This window comes from Pygocentrus nattereri, chromosome 13 (assembly GCF_015220715.1).
Source record: "Pygocentrus nattereri isolate fPygNat1 chromosome 13, fPygNat1.pri, whole genome shotgun sequence".
NCBI classification, from domain to species: Eukaryota; Metazoa; Chordata; class Actinopteri; order Characiformes; family Serrasalmidae; genus Pygocentrus; species Pygocentrus nattereri.
This window is the reverse complement of record NC_051223.1, coordinates 27,916,845-27,936,433: the sequence shown is the minus strand read 5'-3', so window position 1 is coordinate 27,936,433 and position 19,589 is coordinate 27,916,845. Positions and strand designations below refer to the sequence as shown.

General features: G+C 39.2%; 2 protein-coding genes across 3 annotated transcripts in view; one reads left to right on the top strand and one right to left on the bottom strand.

The window, feature by feature from the left end:
* rhoq (ras homolog family member Q) overlaps nt 1-15,449 on the top strand; it is a 26,688-nt gene extending 11,239 nt beyond the window's left edge. For both annotated transcript variants that reach the window (XM_017703134.2, XM_017703152.2), the window contains exons 4-6: nt 8,035-8,199; nt 10,941-11,036; nt 11,368-15,449. In XM_017703134.2, coding sequence (XP_017558623.1) covers nt 8,035-8,199; nt 10,941-11,036; nt 11,368-11,523 — 417 coding nt within the window. In that variant the 3' untranslated portion in view covers nt 11,524-15,449. The remainder of the gene's footprint in view (nt 1-8,034; nt 8,200-10,940; nt 11,037-11,367) is intronic.
* pigf (phosphatidylinositol glycan anchor biosynthesis, class F) lies at nt 12,292-19,589 on the bottom strand. The gene is made up of 6 exons (XM_017703164.2): nt 19,342-19,589; nt 18,555-18,795; nt 18,373-18,464; nt 17,144-17,260; nt 16,036-16,144; nt 12,292-12,481 (listed from the first exon to the last, which is right to left on the bottom strand). Exons 2-6 carry the CDS (start codon nt 18,780-18,782, stop codon nt 12,368-12,370), a joined length of 660 nt encoding a protein of 219 aa, XP_017558653.1. The 5' UTR covers nt 18,783-18,795; nt 19,342-19,589; the 3' UTR covers nt 12,292-12,367.

Here is a 19,589-nt window from a genome sequence, read left to right as displayed (position 1 = left end):
GTCAGACTACCTCTGGCGAGCACATGGAGGGCTGTGTGGCCCTCCAAAGAAATGCCACCCCACACCATTACTGACCCACTGCCAAACCACGGCGTCTCCAGACTCTGTCACGTGCATAGTGTGAACCTGCTTTTATCTGTGAAGAGCACAGGGTGCCAGTGGCGAATTTGCCAATCCTGGTGTTCTTGCCAATCCAGCGTCCTGCACGGTGTGGGCCCAACTGTGGACGTCGGGCCCTCATACCATCCTCATGGAGACGGTTTCTTACCGTTTGTGCAGACACATGCACGTTTGTGGCCTGCTGGAGGTCATTTTGCAGGGCTCTGGCAGTGCTCCTCCTGTTCCTCCTTGCACAAAGGCGGAGGTAGCGGTCCTGCTGCTGGGTTTTTGCCCTCCTACGGCCTCCTCCACGTCTCCTGGTGTACTGGCCTGTCTCCTGGTAGCACCTCCAGCCTCTGGACACTATGCTGACAGACACAGCAAACCTTCTTGCCACAGCTCGCATTGATGTGCCATCCTGGATGAGCTGCACTACCTGAGCCACTTGTGTGGGTTGTAGAGTCCGTCTCATGCTACCACGAGTGTGAAAGCACAACCAACATTCAAAAGTGACCAAAACATCAGCCAGAAAGCAGAAAGGTACTGAGAAGTGGTCTGTGGTCCCCATCTGCAAAACCACTCCTTTATTGAGTGTGTCTTGCTAATCGCCAATGATTTCCACCTGTTGTCTATTCCATTTGCACAACAGCATGTGAAATTGATTGTCAATCAGTGTTGCTTCCTAAGTGGACAGTTTGATTTCACAGAAGTTAGATTTTACTTGGAGTTATATTGTGTTGTTTAAGTGTTCCCTTTATTTTTTGAGCAGTGTGTGTATGTATGTATGTATGTATGTATGTGTGTATATATATATATATATATATATATATCGCCCATGCTTAAATTTATGGTAAACAAAATCAGCTTTTTTCTTGTGAGGACAAGCCAGAAATCTCCACATGTACACAACTGTCATATTTTCGTATCATTATGATGACTTCAGTAGTTGGTCACGTCAAAAGGAGGTGTGGCATGATTCCTGAAATTAATGTTTTATAGGACCAGCAGTGTGAAACATACACACACATATACACACACATTCTTTTTCCCTCCAGTATGCTTCAGCAGGAATTTCACAGAAATGCTGCGAGAGCTTTACAGACAGCAGTCTGATCTAAAAGACAAGGGTAGAGATGGGACTAGATGGGAGCGGCTGCTTTATGTATGTCTGTGGAAACGAGTAGATCTCGGAGGAGCAGCAGAGGCAGCAAAGCACCCCCACTACAGATAACACATTCATCCTAATCCAAAACACACATTCCATTCCCAGCCCATATCAACCTCTCTATGAGCATGTGTATGTGCTTGTGTGAGGGGAGTGTGTTTAGGAGGCAAAGAGGGCCTGATGTATGAAGCCTTTTGAGGTGCAAATCATATACTTTCTGCTTCCATATTACGGTTACAGCAAAAGTTTGAACACCCCAAGTCAACGTGCATTTTCATTTTCTACATTAAAACATTAGTTAGCGTCCTCTACAGGCAACACATTTATTAATATTGATATTATATTTTTATTCAAATAATTGCTTTTCAAAGAAAACTTTCCAAAATATTAACTTTACAGGAGAAGGCAAAAACATTCTTAACTTTTAAAGCAAGTTAAGGTCAAGTCTTGAAAGTGATTTTGAAGCATTTCTATTGGTCCATTGATCATAAAATTTTCAAGGACAGCTGATGTGGTCAAATAATGTTAAAATAAAAACTGACAAAAATGTACATGGTTTTTATTTAGACTGCAATTAAATTTGAACACTTTCTGTTTTTTTTCTATTATTATTATAATTAATTTTTTTTTAGGTAAAAATATGTAATTTGGCCAGGGGCGGCCAAAGTTTTGCATACAGCAGTATGTACGAAACTGGTATAAAGTCTAAATGACCAGAATGCCCATAATATGCACTTCTCTTTCTTATGCATATGCGTTTTAGGGAGTGTCAGAACAGAATGTGGGAGAATGTTGCAAAAACTGAGTGGAAATATTGCAAATGTGGCTAATTGCATATTCTACTCTATTTACTAAAGTTTGAGTAGTTCTGCCTTTTTAAAAACCAGATATGAATTTGCATTAGTGTTTCAAAGGATGTGTTGTTGAGAAACATTTAACAATAGCCAGGTTTCCATCCAGGTCTTATATTTAATTCAAGTGAATAACTCAAATTAGGCTGCATTTCTATCAGCTCTACACAAGAGAATAAATGGTCGGGTTCATAAAATACCACTCCTGAAAAATATGGTGTGTTTACACAGAAATCTTTAATGTTAAACAGGTTTTCACAAGCCTCAAACACATGCTGAAAATGTTTGCCACCAAAATAATACTGTTTAACTCTCTGGCCAGAATGAAGTAACACCCCTGTGTTGTGTTTTGGTGGGAAAGAATTTCATTTATTAAGGTTACTATGAGCATATTGATAATTTCAATGCCTCTTTTAAACCCTGTCCCTCATGAATGAGCAGTGAGAGGGTGTGACCACGTGTGATGAGCTGCAGTCTCAGTAAATCGAACATTAAATTGATGTGGTTGTTCACATCAAGGTAGATTTTTTTTTTTGCTGCACCTTCAATCAGACATCTGGCCCAGAGATTGCTGGATGACTGTACATGGTGCAGGAGCATGCATGTGTTTGTACAATTGACTGTATTGTCACTTGGTGCATACTTCAGCGCAGAAGACAAGCATTGAGGGCATGTGTGTGGTGTTGAGTGTGAGGGCTGTGCAGGGTGAGCGGCAGCAGCTGGAGACAGAGAAAGAGAGGGAGTGAGAGAGAGAGAGAGAGAGAGATAGAGAGAGCTTTATGGTAATGCTGTAGGCACACAGGGAAGGGTGTTTCCAGGTTAACTGCATTAGACTGCTGTCTCTGTTTGTTCCAATCCATTTCCCTCAGTCTTTTAACAGAGCTGGGTCAGTGCGCGCAATACACACACACACACACACACACACACACACACACACACACACACACACACATACATACACGAAGAAGCAAAGACGTGCATGGGGCCTTCTCAGAAATGCCTTATACTTCATTATTAACGAGGTCTAGATCGTTGGCCCTGGTAATCCATCACAAGGCGTATCCAAGGGAGTGAAGTGCTGATCTAATAGCCTTTTAAACAGAGTGACATTCACATCTATGTGTCAAAATCAGAATCACATCAGTTTTAGTTCACAAAGTATGTTATACATACAAGGAATTTGTCTTTGAGTGTACACATGAATAGAAGGTAACGTTAAGCAGACCAGACAAGTCTGCAAGTGTTGCTGAATATTCAGGAGAAAATCATGGCTTAATGACCAAGGTAAAAAAAAAAACCTGAAATAGAGTAAAGTAAAAACAGGTAGGTAAGGTATAATAAGGACCCAGAAAAGATGAATATGTATATATGCTCATACTTCCAGGGTATGTGAAGACACAAGCAAATACACACATCATCTAAACCGTTTATCCTTCTGGGTTGCGGTGGGGTGCTGGAGCCAATCCCAGCTGTCATTGTGCGGAAGGCTGAAGACACACAGTGAGGTCCAAAAAGTCTAAGAATACATTATTTTTTCATTGTTTCTTATAACTTTTCTTTGTTTTAATATTTCAAACTAAATGAAGAAGAAATAGATTCTGCTCTATTTCTGGGTCACTATTCAAATTTAAGCAAATTTATGAAACTGACCAATATCAAGTACTTAATACAAATGTCATGTTTATTTCAGTCTTATTTTTTTTTCATTGACGCTCGAGTTCGGACGACTCTCAGGTGGATTTGATCTGCTCCTCAAATGCTTTTGCACAAACTTTATGGAGTCCATGCCAGCTTAAGTGCATACTATCATTACAGCAAGAAAATGATGTAATAAATGCAAAGACATTCAGACATTTATGGTAAAATTTCACAATTTTCATTCAAATGGTTGTGCTGATAATAGAGTTTGAAATAAAAATCTTCATATTAAAATGAATGCAATTAGAAATTAATGGAAAATAGAGATATTTTCACTAGTGGTCTCACCAGTTAACTTTTGGACCCCTCTATATCTGATGCAGTGGAATACACAGTATAATTCTTTGTAATATATGCGTTTGTGGAGTAACGGTAAAAAAAAAATGCATCCGTACTTCACAATCGACAAGCAATCAAACCCCTCACTGAACTGCTGTGCAGACGTGGTGCTGCAGTTTAAACATGCAAATCCTGTACTTTCAGGCGAGGGGAGATCCAGAAAGGTATTGGGTAGATGCTGATGTGTTGGCTTATTCCAATTTTTGGCTGGGCTGAGGCCAGCTGTAAATAATACTCCACTCTCCCTCCCTCCCTGCAGAATGTTTCAGCAGGCCAGAGGAAGGGCTGGGGGGTGTATTTATAACGCCATCGGCCCATCACACACACACACATGGTCACACAGCAGACGCACCTGCTCAGTGTTGTTTAGCCAAGTCCAGTTCCAGTAAACATTGGGCTGTCTCATTCTGTGATTAAGCCAGTTTATCAACAGGATGAGCAGCTCTGTGCATGAAGCAACCCAAACCTAGCCTCATCCTCAGATCTGATAAATAAAGTTTGTTTGCTATTGCTAGTAGAAAGCAGTTGCATGCCTGAAGAGGAATTCATAACAGTAAAAAGCAAAGCTGCCGCCACTGCCCCCATGTTAGTGCTGATTGGAGTAAAAACTGTTTCATATTCTTGATGTTTTTAACTGAAAAGCAATGTTTGTACATGACTGACATAAAAAAAATGTGACCTGAAAAGGACTACAAGGGGCCAACCTCCAGCAGGAGGCTGCCCATAATTGGTTCAAGAGTTGTTTATAATCCAAAATTGTATATCCATAAATATCCATCAATAAAGAAGTTTGATTCCAAGCAATTTTGCCTATGGGAAAAATAAACGTTGTACATAGAATGCTTGTAGCATAAATGTAGCGATATTAATTTTTCGACTGCTGTATTACTGGAATTCAGAGGCATCGGTGACGGGGGGAAATGTACATATAGAGCAAATGTATTGGGCTTGGAACATTTCCATTTATCACAGAGTGCAGTGGCTTAAATTTTAAAAAAGCCATTAATTTTTCTCATAGGCAAAACTTCTATCATTCTACAAAATGATGACATGAGGTCTATGGCCTACCTCTGCACATCACTCAGTCGGTTACTTTGTATGTCAGTCAAAAGACTTGCTGCTTCCTGTCGAATAGATGGTTCTTGACCACACTGAAAGACCCACAAGACTCTCTAGCAGTAGTTAACAGTCCAGTGGGATATCTGCTTGGGTTATTCCTGTGCTTTTGTAATCATTGTGCAAGATATTATCAACCAGCGTGCCAGCGAAGGCTGTGTTGTGTAAAAAATAATAAGGCTCATCTGTCTCTGACCTTTGGCGATGTGAGTCAGTGAGCTAGTGTCAGCAGCCACCAGGTTTGTATTCACTGTGGCACACTGCTCTGGCCCACGGGACACGAGTGAGGTCATGCAGCTTCGCTCGAGGGATAGAGAAGGGCAGCACTGCTCAAAAAAAAGGAAACATGACAATAATAAGAGTGAGACTGTAGCCTGTTTAGAGCTGGAGTCTGAGTCACCCGCTGCTGTGTGCAGATGATGAGATGGTGCATGCTCTGTGATCTCACACTACACAAGCAGTGCAGAAGCCTCAGTTCTGGTAAATGAAGCTCTGTCTGAAGCCCTCTCAGCTTCTGCTTGTGCCTCTGAGGCTTCGTTTCTGGCAGCCCAGGGCCAGTGCTGACAAGCGTCTGTCACTAATGAAACGTTTATACAGCAGTGTCTGCATGGCCAGAGGCACGCACTGTAACAACTTAGACGCTCACATTTGATCTTTCTCACTCACACATGCACATGCACACATAAAAATCTGAGCTCCCAAAAATATCAGTCACATGTCCTCTGTAAATCCAGGCTTATCTGTTGTAGTGTGTGTGCTCTCTGGTTTCCAGAGGACACTGTGCTCTCACACTCTTTCTGCAGGCTGTTGGAGGGCACAGGGGCAGATAAGAGAAATGCTGGTGAATAAAACACATCTATCTGGGTCATAAGTCCTAATCAAAATCATAATAATCTCTCTTGGATCATCAGGGGTATTGTGCATTCATGCCTCTTCTTAGGCAAGTTATTAATGAATTACTGCCAAGCATTTGGCCTGAATGATTTACCAGAGGGTGAGCTGCAGTTATAATTGTTTTCTTCTGATTTTACACCGTAGAGGAAAACAAGACAGTATTAGCTCCAAACCCAGTAGGTAAAAAATGCCTTTATATGCATGTAAAAAATTGTGTGTGTGTGTTATGATTATTTGATCTTAATCCATTGGGATTAATATGATGTTGGCCCACCCTTTGCAGCTATAAGAGTTTCAACTCTTCTGGGAAGGCTTTCCACAAGGGTTAGGAGTCTGTTTATGGGAATTTTTGGCCATTCATCCATAAGCGCATTTGTGAGGTCAGACACTGATGTTGGACGAGAAGGCCTGGCTTGCAGTCTCTGCTCTAATTCATCCCAAAGGTGTTCTATCGTGTTGAGGTCAGGACTCTGTGGAGGCCAGTCAAGTTCTTCTACACCAAATTCACTCATCCATGTCTTTATGGACCTTGCTTTGCGCACTGGTGCGCAGTCATGTTGGAACAGAAAGGGGCCCATCCCCAAAAAAGTTGGTTGGGAGCATGAAATAAATTTCTGCATTCTTCACAATGCAGTCAGACAATTACCGTTCTCCTGGCAACAGCCAAACCCAGACTCGGCCGTTGGATTGGCAGGTGGAGAAGTGTGATTCATCACTCCACTGCTCTAGAGTCAAGTGGTAGCGCTTTACACCACTGCATTTGATGCTTTGCATTGCGCTTGGTGATGTAAGGCTTGGATGAAGCTACTCGGCCATGGAAACCCATTCCATGAAACTCTCTACACTGTTCTTGAGCTAATCTGAAGGACACATGAAATTTGGAGGTGTGTAGAGATTGACTGACTGATTTTACGTGGTCTACCATTTTGTGACTGAGTTGATGTCGTTCCCAATCACTTGCACTTTGTTATAACACCACTGACAGTTGACTGTGGAATATTTAGTAGTGAGGAAATTTCATGAATGGACTTGTTGCACAGGTGGTAGCCTATCGCGGTACCATACTAGAATTTACTGAGCTCCTGGGAGCGACCCACATTTATAAATGTTTGTAGAAGCAGTCTGTATGCCTAGGTGCTTGGTTTTATACACCTGTGGCCATGGAAGTGATTGGAACACCTGAATTCATTGTTTTGGATGGGTGAGTGATTACTTTTGGAAATATATTGTGTGTACATACATACATACATATATATACATATGTGTGTGTGTGTGTGTGTGTGTGTGTGTGTGTGTGTGTGTATATATATATATATATATATATATATAATGTGTGTGTGTGTGTGTGTGTGTGTACATTTGTGAATTTACATTCACACACACATTTCTGTTTCCTGTGTCAGTATTAGTGCATTACAGTTAATGAAGAGAGAGATGTTTAACTGAAAGGAGGGGAAAAATGAGGTTAGTTTGCACTCCTGCCTCTTTGGCCTAAAAATGAATAACCAGTAGGCGCTGGAAACAATGTTTATGTTTCCATTGGTAGCAGAGAAGTGAGATGCTTGTATAGAAAATACTAATCTTGCTTAAATACATTTTATTTAGCCCAAACCAAAATGCTTCCCAGCAAGGTGCAGCAGTTCTCTAACTGATTCCCAGACAGTTTGCCTAGGGTTAGAGCAAAAGCACTGACTGTCTGGAGATTCCTAAGGACTGATTTGAGAATCACTGGTGTAACAAATACTTGAATAATGGTTTCAGTGATGAAATACTGGCAGCTGGAACGATGAACCAAGTATTCAGTTATGCTTGCAGATCCCTACTTCATATTGTGATTTGTCTGGTTAAATCTGTCCGTACTTTCTCCTATAGGAGGACTATGATCGTCTCCGGCCTCTGTCTTACCCCATGACCGATGTCTTCCTCATTTGCTTCTCGGTGGTGAACCCTGCCAGCTTCCAGAATGTGAGGGAAGAGTGGGTGCCTGAGCTTCAGGAGTATGCTCCTAATGTCCCGTATCTCCTCATCGGCACTCAGGTATCCCCTCCATCTTGAAGGGTCACATCCCCATCCATCTTAAGACTGTTTATTATTATTATTCAATTAATGTTTTAATGTGTGTTGTGAGCATCCTGGGTTTATTGTATAATGTGTATCACTATCACAAGAAGTAGCAAAATAATTGCATGTAATCTTAATCACACTCCTATCACCAGTGGTGTACTGTGGTTTTGCCAACTGGGAGGGTGCTGTTATTCATCACTCTAACACAGTTGTCCAGTTTCTTTTCCCTGTTCATATTGCCACAGATGAAAAGTTCCACTCTTTCATAGTATCCCTACTGCTTTTTTCCTGTGGTCACCCACAGCCTAGCTGATGAAGTGAATGTTCCTCAAATTACAGAATTGTAATTGTTTCCATAAATGTTATTTACGTATTCTCCATTCTAATAATGCACACAAAATCTACTTAAACACTAATAAGCCTTCAGCCTGCTGTACTTAGGTGAGGGTAAGCAACAAGCCAGATGAACATAAATACATGAAAAAACAGTTTCACAGCACAATTTTATCAGCATCAAGCACATCAACCTAGAGATAAACAGCAGAAGACCATCTGAACCTTATCACAACTACCCTGTTTATAAACACAGCATTCAACAAGTAACACCACCAAAATTAAACTTAAGACTGGTATTGTGAAAATACTACTACACAGAATGTTATGTTAGCAATGTTTGCTAAACCTGCTGCCTGAAGCTTCTGATACCACAAATGTTGCAAATCGTATTGTGTTATTTTTGTGCAGGCTATTTCTCAACTATCCCATGTTAAATGTGATTATAAACTGACATTTGTTTTTTCACCCTCCTGCCAGTTTCACAGACCTATTTCAAAACAGAAACAATTACCAGTAGGATAGCAAGCCCTGCAGTAATAAGATTGTTATTACTTAGTAATAATTGATGAAAAGCTCCTGTCTGTCACTGTAGATGAGTCTATAGTGCACACTACTATAGTGGCCAATCAGGTGGTCAGCATAAAAAAATCTTCACACCTTTGCTTTGCTGTGTGATGTGATTTTAACACTGGCCATTCTCCCACACTGGGTTATAATTTCCATCCTTCTTGCTAATAGACAAACATGATGATGCGGCTAATGTAATTAATTACAGTTTAGTGAGGGACCTGTTCATTGATATTGATTGGTCTTCATTGTAACAGTGTTGCAGCACTTGTCACCTGTTGTAAGTTTGTTCAGCAGGTGTTTTAAGGCCAGTGCAGAGAGCAGTGAGAATGCCCACATTCTCATTGAAAGTGACACTGTAGCCAAAGTATGTAACTATTAGGAACAATTTAATGTTCAGTGCTGCTATTTCTTCTCCCCTGATGGGCTGAATCTCCAGTGGGCAACTTTTTTTGGTTTTGTGAAGAGTAATTAGAGACATGGAACAGCGGGTGATGTACCCTGTGTGTGTTGTTGTTGTATATGTTTGTAATTAACCCTGATCTTGTCAGGATGTGTTTATCACTGTGTCGGCTCCAATCTTGTAAGGTCCATGTGTGACGAATACAGATGCACAGTTGATCAATAGAAGAGGAGGCTATAGTGAGTCACAGAGCCAGAAACATCATGTCTGTGTTTACAAACCTCCATGGTGTAACTGCTGTACAACCAGTACAGTCACTACCAGGGAATGCACATATACAGTGAGACAGTCTTTGCTATTAACCTTCAGTCAAGGGTTATTGCCTTTGTTTTCCCATTCTATTTAAAGGCATTTCTGTAGTTAATTACCTAATAATTATATAATAGTTACAATTCATAACTGCTGTAGAACCAAAATATCACCAGCAGGGAATGGATACACATACTGAAACAGCCTTTGATATTAACCTTTAGTTGAGAGTTACTGCCTTTCTTTAAATTAATTTTACAGTTAATCACATAATTATGTAATGAATGTTACATTCAATTTACATTCTGTATTGACAGCTTTGAGTCTTTCAGACTTTTGTTTTCATGTCAAGCAATAATGAAATCTGTAAAAAATAAAAAAAAGTTTGTCTTCCCACAAAACATTGTATGAACATCAATATTCTTATTCTGTAAATTCTCCTCTTCTACTTAAACACAAATGTGGTATTGATTAAATGTTTAGAATCTAGACTTCTGACAGACCTTTTGTTTGTCAGAGACATAATTAATATTGTCACACCATGTTTTTGTCACAACAATCATTAAAGCATCTTTCAAAGTTGGTCCAAGAATTGTATCCATAATGTATTCATAAATGCAAATGCAAAAAGTTTTTGCAAAAATTCCCGTGGCAACTTCAGACAGCTGTCATAGTGTTTCTTTCATTACTTGCAGATGATGTTATATTGTTTGATAGAATTACAAGTACATCACAGCAGGGTATGGCTGAAAATCAGTCTGAGCAGTAGGGGAATTTTAATTGGAAACAGGGATATAAAGAGAGAAGAGACCCTCCCACTCAACTGTAATGGAGCTTTTTAGGTGAAAGGGGAGTGTGTGCAGACGAATGCCAGCATCTGGCCTTGGGTCAGATTTCCTGGAGCCTTCTGTTCTAAAAACAAACCCCAACATATGGAATCCCGTCCACCAACCTCAGAATAAAGGCGCTAGCAGCACATGTGCAGATAGAGCCCACCACCCCTCAAAAAGTTTTGGACTTTCTGAGATCTAAGTCTAGAGAACTTCTACTTTGTAATTCTTGTTTTTCTTCCCTTTATGTTATTTCTGTATTGCTGCAGATTGACCTAAGAGATGACCCTAAGACCATCACAAAGTTAAATGATGTGAAGGAGAAGCCCATTGTGACAGAGCAGGGGCAAAAGCTGGCAAAGGAGGTGAGGAAAGGAAGCCATGCCCAAAACTAAGCATAAACTAAAAAAGTCTAAATATGTTTCGGCTGAAATGGAGAACAAGAATCAGAACAAGCAAATTGGTCATTTATGATGGCTTCTTCCAGATCCAGTAGCAAATCAATATGTAAAATATTCATGTGTTTTAATGTTACAGAGCGGTTCCACAGCTTTCCTTATTAGCCGCTGTGTTGATAACAACTAAGGCAAATATGAAAAACTTGTTTTGGAGTTTGGAGGAGAACTCCACTGCTCAGTACTTGGTAGAACATGTATTATAACCCATATAAATTAAACCCACTTTGTGCCTTTGTAGATTGGTGCCTGCTGTTACGTGGAGTGCTCAGCACTAACGCAGAAAGGCTTGAAGACGGTCTTCGACGAGGCCATTATTGCCATTCTGGCTCCAAAGAAGGGGGCATTAAAGCGGCGCCTTGGTCCACGCTGCATCAACTGCTGTCTGATCACGTGAGCAGCCTGTCACACCAGTTCTAGGGCATTTCGGGGCGTGAGAGAGCACATTCCCCACTGATGATGGGGGGGCAGATTTTCAAGAACAACTGACAACCAGACCTGAACTGTTCATAAACAGATGACAAAAAAAATAGAAACATATATTGAAGTATGGAAGGAGAAGTACAGACACAAAATCTTTGCTTGGAAAATGAGACTCATTCTGTCATAAGCAATGAGAGGGAGTGAGTAAATCAACTGACAAAAAGAACGTCAGCATTTGTCAGCAACAAGTGACCTACAAAAACACTAAACATGAGGCAACACAGGAACACATGACATTGACTTTCTCAACACTGAAGCACAGAAAAGAAACTTTCCAGGGAGAGATGTTGAATGGCACAGTGGAACACTCATGAAAATCAAAAACAATTCATTTGTATTTCTTGTTGCTTCTGTACGCATGTGTGAAAAAAAATCCCAGACAGCCTAAAGAGCACAACCAAACCCAACTGACATTTACAGAAGTGGGACTTTATTTGGCTGAGAAAAAGGGAAACTGCGTCTTGCAACATGAAGTTGCGAATTGCTTACCTTTCACAAAATTTCTCTTAAATCCCTTATTTACCAGAAAGATTAGAGGAATGTTGCAACAGGTATACCACTGCAAATATACAAATAATTTAATACCAGAAGGAAAGTGACATTTCTATTGCAGAATCTGACCTCAAAGGACATGTTTCAAAGGGTTTGGGGCAAACCAGTGGAACTTGCTCTAGGGTGGATGCTTTTTTTTTTTTTGACTATCACAGCCCTTCGATGTCCATCCACAACTTGGCCTTTGCCTGTGAGTTCAGTGTTCTTCACTTGAGCTTGTAGGTGAGCTGCTTGCGATGCCAGCGGATCCAAAGCGGGGCTGTCAGGAGCCCCGTCAGAAAACCTATGGTTGTCCCAAGGGAACATGAAATAGGCCACACCTAGAGGGAGGAACCACAGGAATCAGCAACAACCAATCAGCCCTGTCCCCATATGGCAGGAGCACAACTATCTGGCTGCAACGAACAAGATCACTGTGGTGTTTTAATGGTCAACTTTTGTACTTAAAGCTTTAAACTGCTTTTCTTTGTTGTTTTTTACTTTAGGGTTTGATTTTGGTGTGCATTTTTGCCTCTCAGCTCTGCTCGGATTGATCTGTATTGTTAAATTTTAAGACAGAAAGAAGAAAAAGCCAGTGACTTAAAGCATTAGTTGCTGTTTTAAAGACATTTGTTGCACAGTACATGCAAACAGTGATTTGAGTGTTTTTGAAGCTTCTAGCATCTAATGAAGTTTTTAAAAAATAAGAGAAACTTTTATGAATATTATGGAGTAAAGAAGTAGTCAGTTGCAAGCAGAAATCCTCATTAAGTTTAGCAAATGGCGCAAATTATTTTCTTAAGTGAAAAAAAAGTTGCAATGACTTTCTAAGCTCAGTGAACAGTGATTAATACTTTATGTACATTTTGTTAGATGACTTGCCTCAAAAATGATGATTGCTGAATATAAAGTTGTTTTTCATAATGGTTGTCCCCGTTCAGTCTCATTGCCTGCTTTTGTCTCAGAATTTAACGAAAAGCACACCCACTGAGCCTTATTTGTTATAGTTATTTACAGATGGAAACATTTTTATCTTTTGCAAGTAAAGCAACTGGTGGTGAAACAGGGCATCTGATCTAATCGCTGCTTGTGATCTAACCATTGTTCATGAGTGCATATGGCATTTATGTGAGGTTTAATAAATTTGTTCTGGTCTGATGACTAAATATCTCCGTAATGCCAACCTTTTGAGAGATGGAGAATCATTTTTGTAGTACTGTGTTGTCTCGGTCTTCATGGAGCTTCAGAAGGTCTATTACACATCTTTCGACTGATACCAAAATTAATACTGCAAGATTTTTGTACTTTGATATTCCTGTTGTCATGTTCAGTAGTCATTTGGCTGCAGCCACCATGTACTGAAACACTGGAGGAAATTTTGTGCTCTACAGACTTTTTGGAAGAAGAAAGCTCTCTCCATGTTTAAAAAACACAGAATATTCTCAGAGTGGGCCAAAATTAAAAACTGTCAGCAAGACTGATTTTTTTAATTATGTGTGAGCTGTGCTTGTGATATGGGCTTCATTACAGCATAGTGTCAGGGTTCTGCCATGCCAGCTTCTCAGCGCTTAAGGCTCTCTTCATCATGCATTTCTCTGATGAGGAGCTCCTTTATTGCTTTATTCCAGCCTAACTGCACACACTGCCATCCCCTCACTGCCTGGTTATGTCGGCCCTGTCTCGGTGGTCTAGTCTAGACATTCACCGCGTGTGTGCGTGCGGGAAAGCACACATGGGAGACTTCAGTGTGACATTTTGAGGGCAGAACGAGGGCAAACTCCAGCCCCGTTCTCTGATCGATGTCTGTACCATGCATGAATAATTCAAGTTACAATGCAGTCCTTCGATGCTTTGAGAACTTTTAATTTTTCATGAAGACTGGTTGATTCATAACAAAACCCCTGCTCTGGCAGTCACAAGAGATTTGTTGGTCACTCATATCCAGCATTGCGTTGTTTGCCCAAAATGTGTTTGGTACTTGAGTGGTGTTCCTCCACTGTCATTACTAGGATGATATTATGTATTGTGGCTGAGTCATTCTGAAATTTAAAAGTGATATTATTTAAGATGAATGTACTAAATACTGGACAGGACAAAAAAAGTATTCAAGTATAAAAAAGAAAAGGGAAGAAACAGCCACTGTCCTACATATAAAATCACTTCAATTACTTGAAAAGTTGTAGTTCAGTGGATTTCTTGAGAATGAATTCTGAAATTGGGTCATTTTGCAGGATATAAGAGAAGGAACTGGAGATGTGCTTGCTGGAGGAATGCTTTGAATGAGTTGTTAAAACTGGTGAGCAGGATAAAAATAGAAGCTTTTCAGCATATGGACCGAATACAGCGAAAATCCATATTCAGTCAATGCACACCAACACTCAATCTTATCTTAAGAGTTATTGAACAATGTACGATACATTATAAAACATTCTACTGGTCCAGACAAAAAAAATCTCTTACACAGCTACACTTTTTGCTGTGTTCCAACATTCTGAGGTTCTGTATCTCTACATATATGATTTACAGCAGATAACCAAGTAACATAAAACTAAATCTTAAAGTGCCCATATCATGCAACAGCAAATTTTCCTCACTATTTTAAATGACAGTCTGATGTGATATGTAACCATTATTCATGTTTCACTCACTAGTCCATACAGTCCATTTATGAAAATTAAGCTGCAAAAATTCACAAATTCATTGTTTTTGTGCTGTCACAAACAAAGTCGACTTGGACTCTCCATGCCATGGAACTTTAACCAGCAGAGCCAGAGCCATCGCTAAATGAATATAACAGATTAAATGATGATAAGATGATAATTCATGCTTTTTTTAATCTGCTCCCCATCACTCACCCTACACCTAAATGGAGTGTGCAGCTAAGAAGATCGATATGAGACATGCTTTTGTGCAAGAATGTGACATGATCAGATGTAAATTATGTAAGGCTGTATTAAATTTAGCACAAAAACAATGATGTATCAAATCTACAGCTAACATCTGCAATCACAAAACAAAGAAAGACAACTATTTCATCCATGTTCTCAAAAAGTACAATGCATGGCATTGAGAGAATATTTAGCTGCATGCACCGTGCTAAAAGAGACTACAACTGATTTCTTTTTAAAATGTCTATGTTGTATAAACTATGCATGAGCCCTGATTAGGCGATACATGTTTATTAATTTGGGCTAATAATAAACTACAGTCATGTGTTTAATGTTTTCATTGATCACATCCATGATTTTAGTTTTATTAATCACTGACTAATAATGGGCAGTTATCAATTAAAAGAATTTGCATCAGCAATCAGCTCGGACTGCTTTTTGATATAGGCACAACACAGGGCAACACAGGACACTCTGTTTGAGTTTAAGGGATAAGGAGAGGTTGGAAAACAATAGTATGAAAATGGTTATAATGTACATAAAACCAGGCAAATGCCATAGAAAATACATTTTAAAATATAAAACACAAAGATGTAGAATATGGGTCCTTTAATATTTCAAAAAATATAGTGTCTTCCACACTGAGAAACACCTAGCACAACTAAAATAACTAAATGCCATCTGGTCACTGTTTTGTTCAACTAAAAATGCTTTTGCAGCACTGCAGTGAATCTCTGGCATAAGTATAACACACATGAATTGATTCTGGCCCACGTTGTGCTGTTTTTCTGTACACAGACTGAGCTTTTTCCTGGACTGAATGCACTGACAGTGGGTGTTCTCCACTAATACTCCACCAGATTTTTTAGTCTAGGATGTTCAGTATTAATAATGCAGTATAAAGGCCTGTATTGTCCACTGCAACTGAAAGGACACAAGTTGTGAGGACAACAGTCTATTACTGTATGTGGTGTGGGCGTGTGTATATAGTCTCCATCAGTACTGACCTGCCAGGGTCTGTCCCAGTCAAGAGGAATAGGGAAAGCTCCAAGCCAGGCCCCAACTACACTGCAGCCGGTGGTGATTTGAAGAGATGTGTCCCACACTGACATTGCTCTGCCACAGACATGCATTTATTACTCAACAAAAACTGAAGGTGAAATTCTCTCAAAATTACAAAGGGCCTTGAATGACAAAATTCTTCCAAGTAGAAACCAGTAAAACTACCTTTTTAGCTAGAGAAGTTTTGTTATTATATAAGATGAAAATGTTTGTCTCATTATCTGTCTCATTGTTAATGAAATATTATTCATACAAACCTAGGAATTAATTGTTCCAAGAGTAGCACACTTTTTTTAAAATGCTGATGTTCTCATTAGTAGCTTGTATGGGTCTGCTAACTTGATCTAAGCTGGACAAGAATGCCCTTTGTTTATACAGCTGTGCTATCTCTACCTCAGAGCCACAGGAAATTTTTCTCTTGCACCAACAAATAATTGAAATTTCACTCACTTGCAATGAAGTGCATGATTTGTTACAGAATTCTTAATGGCTTGGAAGTTAATAACTTATTAATTTGCTCATGCATTTGTAACAGATTGTTTAACTGTATTTTTATGTGTAATATACTGCATATAGGCACATCGATGTAGGATCTCATATAAACTGTTTAACTACACATCATTTCTAAAGTTCTTTTTGTAGATATGCAATATAACAACTAATACAAGAGACGTATTCATGCCTGTTGACTGTAGTGTTAACATGAGAACTGTCAAGTTTACATTTAAATGACCTATAACAGTCGCAGACACTACATGCCTTAGTTTGATTGTGATAATTATAAATACTTTTAAATGAACACAGGTTTGACTTTGAAACTGCATATGTTGCTCCCAGCCCAGTTCAAGGTCTCCACCTAGTGGCATAGAACTGTAAAAAGAGCAGTCACCTTGTAATGATTCAGACAACTGCTCATAGAATGTTGGAACATGGTTGATAAACTGTGGCCTTCTCATCAGAGAGCAGTTTGACTTTATCTCACTTTATAACAGAGTTTGAATTCATCCCGTAAGGACAAAAGTGATAAGTCAGCTCTGAACAAACAGCACTCACCCATCCCTACTGAACACACGAATCCATGCCTGTACATTTGGGCCCAGGATACACAGACACCTCAGTGTGGTGAAAGTGGAGAGCAGCACAGCCAGGGAAAATGTCTCCAGGGCTGACCTAAACAATGACCACACATTTAAAACAGCATCCGGTTAATCATCTGCTTCTTGACAGCCAGGGGCAGCAATTGTGGTGAAACAGCATAAACCTTGGAAGTTTAACATGAGACATTATAACTCAGTAGAGAGACAAGTTGTTTGGAGTATTTTTTTTACACAATGCTGCTTTACTGTCGTTGAAAAGTTTGTAGTCACTAACAATAATAATTGTTATTTTATTCAGTGATAATTTATATTGTGTGGGCTCCCCAGCACTGACAGTCCATGACTGAGGTGTCCTTGAGCAAGACACCTAACCCCCAATTGCTCCCTGGGTGCCGTGGATAGGGCTGCCCACCGCTCCGGGCAAGTGTGCTCACTGCCCCCTAGTGTGTGTGTTCACAGTGTGTATGTGGTGTTTCACTTCATGGATGGGTTAAATGCAGAGGTGGAATTTCCCCATTTGATTTAAAAATTAAAAAAATAAATAAATAAAGTATCACTTAACTTAAATGCTAAAACACTAAAAATGTATTTTAAGATGGTTTATTCAATATTTCAAGTTTCTTTGGAACATCAAAGATTCAAATGACAAATTATATACTGTAATTATTTATTTACAGTAATTTCTTGATAAGTTATCTGTCTTTAATATTTCAAATACAAGCCATTCATTATGTTCACTTTGATTTTTCATTTATTCTTATTATTTATATCCTCATTCTCAATGTCTTACAACTTTCTCAATCATTAGAAATTTCGTAATTTTTTTTACAGCTTCATGCTAATTATTTGTGATCTACAAGGTTGTAGAGTATTAGCATTCTAGCAGAATCATTTTTATTGATGTACCTGCAACAAAAATGGTTCTAAACAAATAAAAACAGTGATTCCAAAATTTTAAATAGTATTTCAAGTTTCACAGCCCATCTTTCCTTTCAAAAACACAGAAATTACTCAGAACTATGCAAATCTTTTCAAATATAATTGGGTCCACTTTCACACAGTCACCACTTGAGCACATGATCACCTAGTGGAAGTTCATATAAGAAGGCATTTCTGACCAGATGCAGGAGATTTGTGCTTTACAACCTGTTATCTAAACTCAACGTACTTACACATAATACTCACTCTAGCAGCGGCGCTCCATACAGCACAACCACAGTGTGGAAGAAAAGACATGACAGTAGGAAATACACACAGGATCTGAACAGTTTAGACAACTGAAACAAAAGAGAAAGAAAGAGAAATATCATATATAAACAATCCAATCTATATAGAATTGAATTTTTTCCCCCCATAAACCTCTGTACCTTATAACTCAGTGTGTTCTTCTTTGTTGGTGGACTAATGCCAAGAAGCCAAAACACAGCTATGTTGACAACAGCAACAGACCCCGCTACAGAATACAGCCAGACCAAGTGGGTCCCATATACAGAAAACTTCTCCACAAGAACAGCTGGCATAATCGTCGCCATGAAGATGGAGGCAGCAATGATGGCATGGGCTGAAGCCATGCCTCTAATCTCGACGTCCCACATGGTTCCGACTGACCTTGTTTTTTTTAAGACACATTAGATAATTTAATGAATGAATAAATGAATGAATTAATGCACAAATAGGCCATCTATCACATTCTATTATAGGCCAGTCTATTCTGTATATATGCTATATAAGGTTTTATATTATGTAGTTCAAGTTTTGAATTGTTTACATCATGGACTGTTTTATATCACTTATTTGCACAAGGACATGCTACCTTGCAATCTTTTATTTTGAAATAGCGTATATTTTTCTAATTCAAACAAATCTGCATAGTATGTAACTCGAGCTCTGTGAAAACGACACATTTTAAGACAAAATATGAATAATCAAACCTTGACCTTAGAACCGAAAACCGTATCGAACCTAAAAATATACGTATCGTTACGAACTTAACAGATATTTGTCTTGAGTAACATTATGTGAAACAAAGTGATATAAAGGAATTTGAAAATCAAAATGTGAAAATAATCAGTCGGCCATAGCTACAAATAAACTATAATAAAACAAAACATACTGCAATATTTACATTTCATAGGAAGTTAAGTTAGTACTAACCTAGTTATCGGAGAGGCTGCCTGGCTTCTGCTCTGGCTTTCCTTTTAGCTGCCGAGCAGCGCTTATACCAACTTAAGTAACTACTGTATCGGATGTAATGTTACTGGATGTAACAGTAGAAGTCAACCCAAAAAAATAAAATACATAAATACTAGATTATCACAAAAAGGAATCACAAAAAGGCGACATATGCCATTTATTTTCTACGGACAATCAACTGCTTCCGACAACATGAAGTAATCCACCAT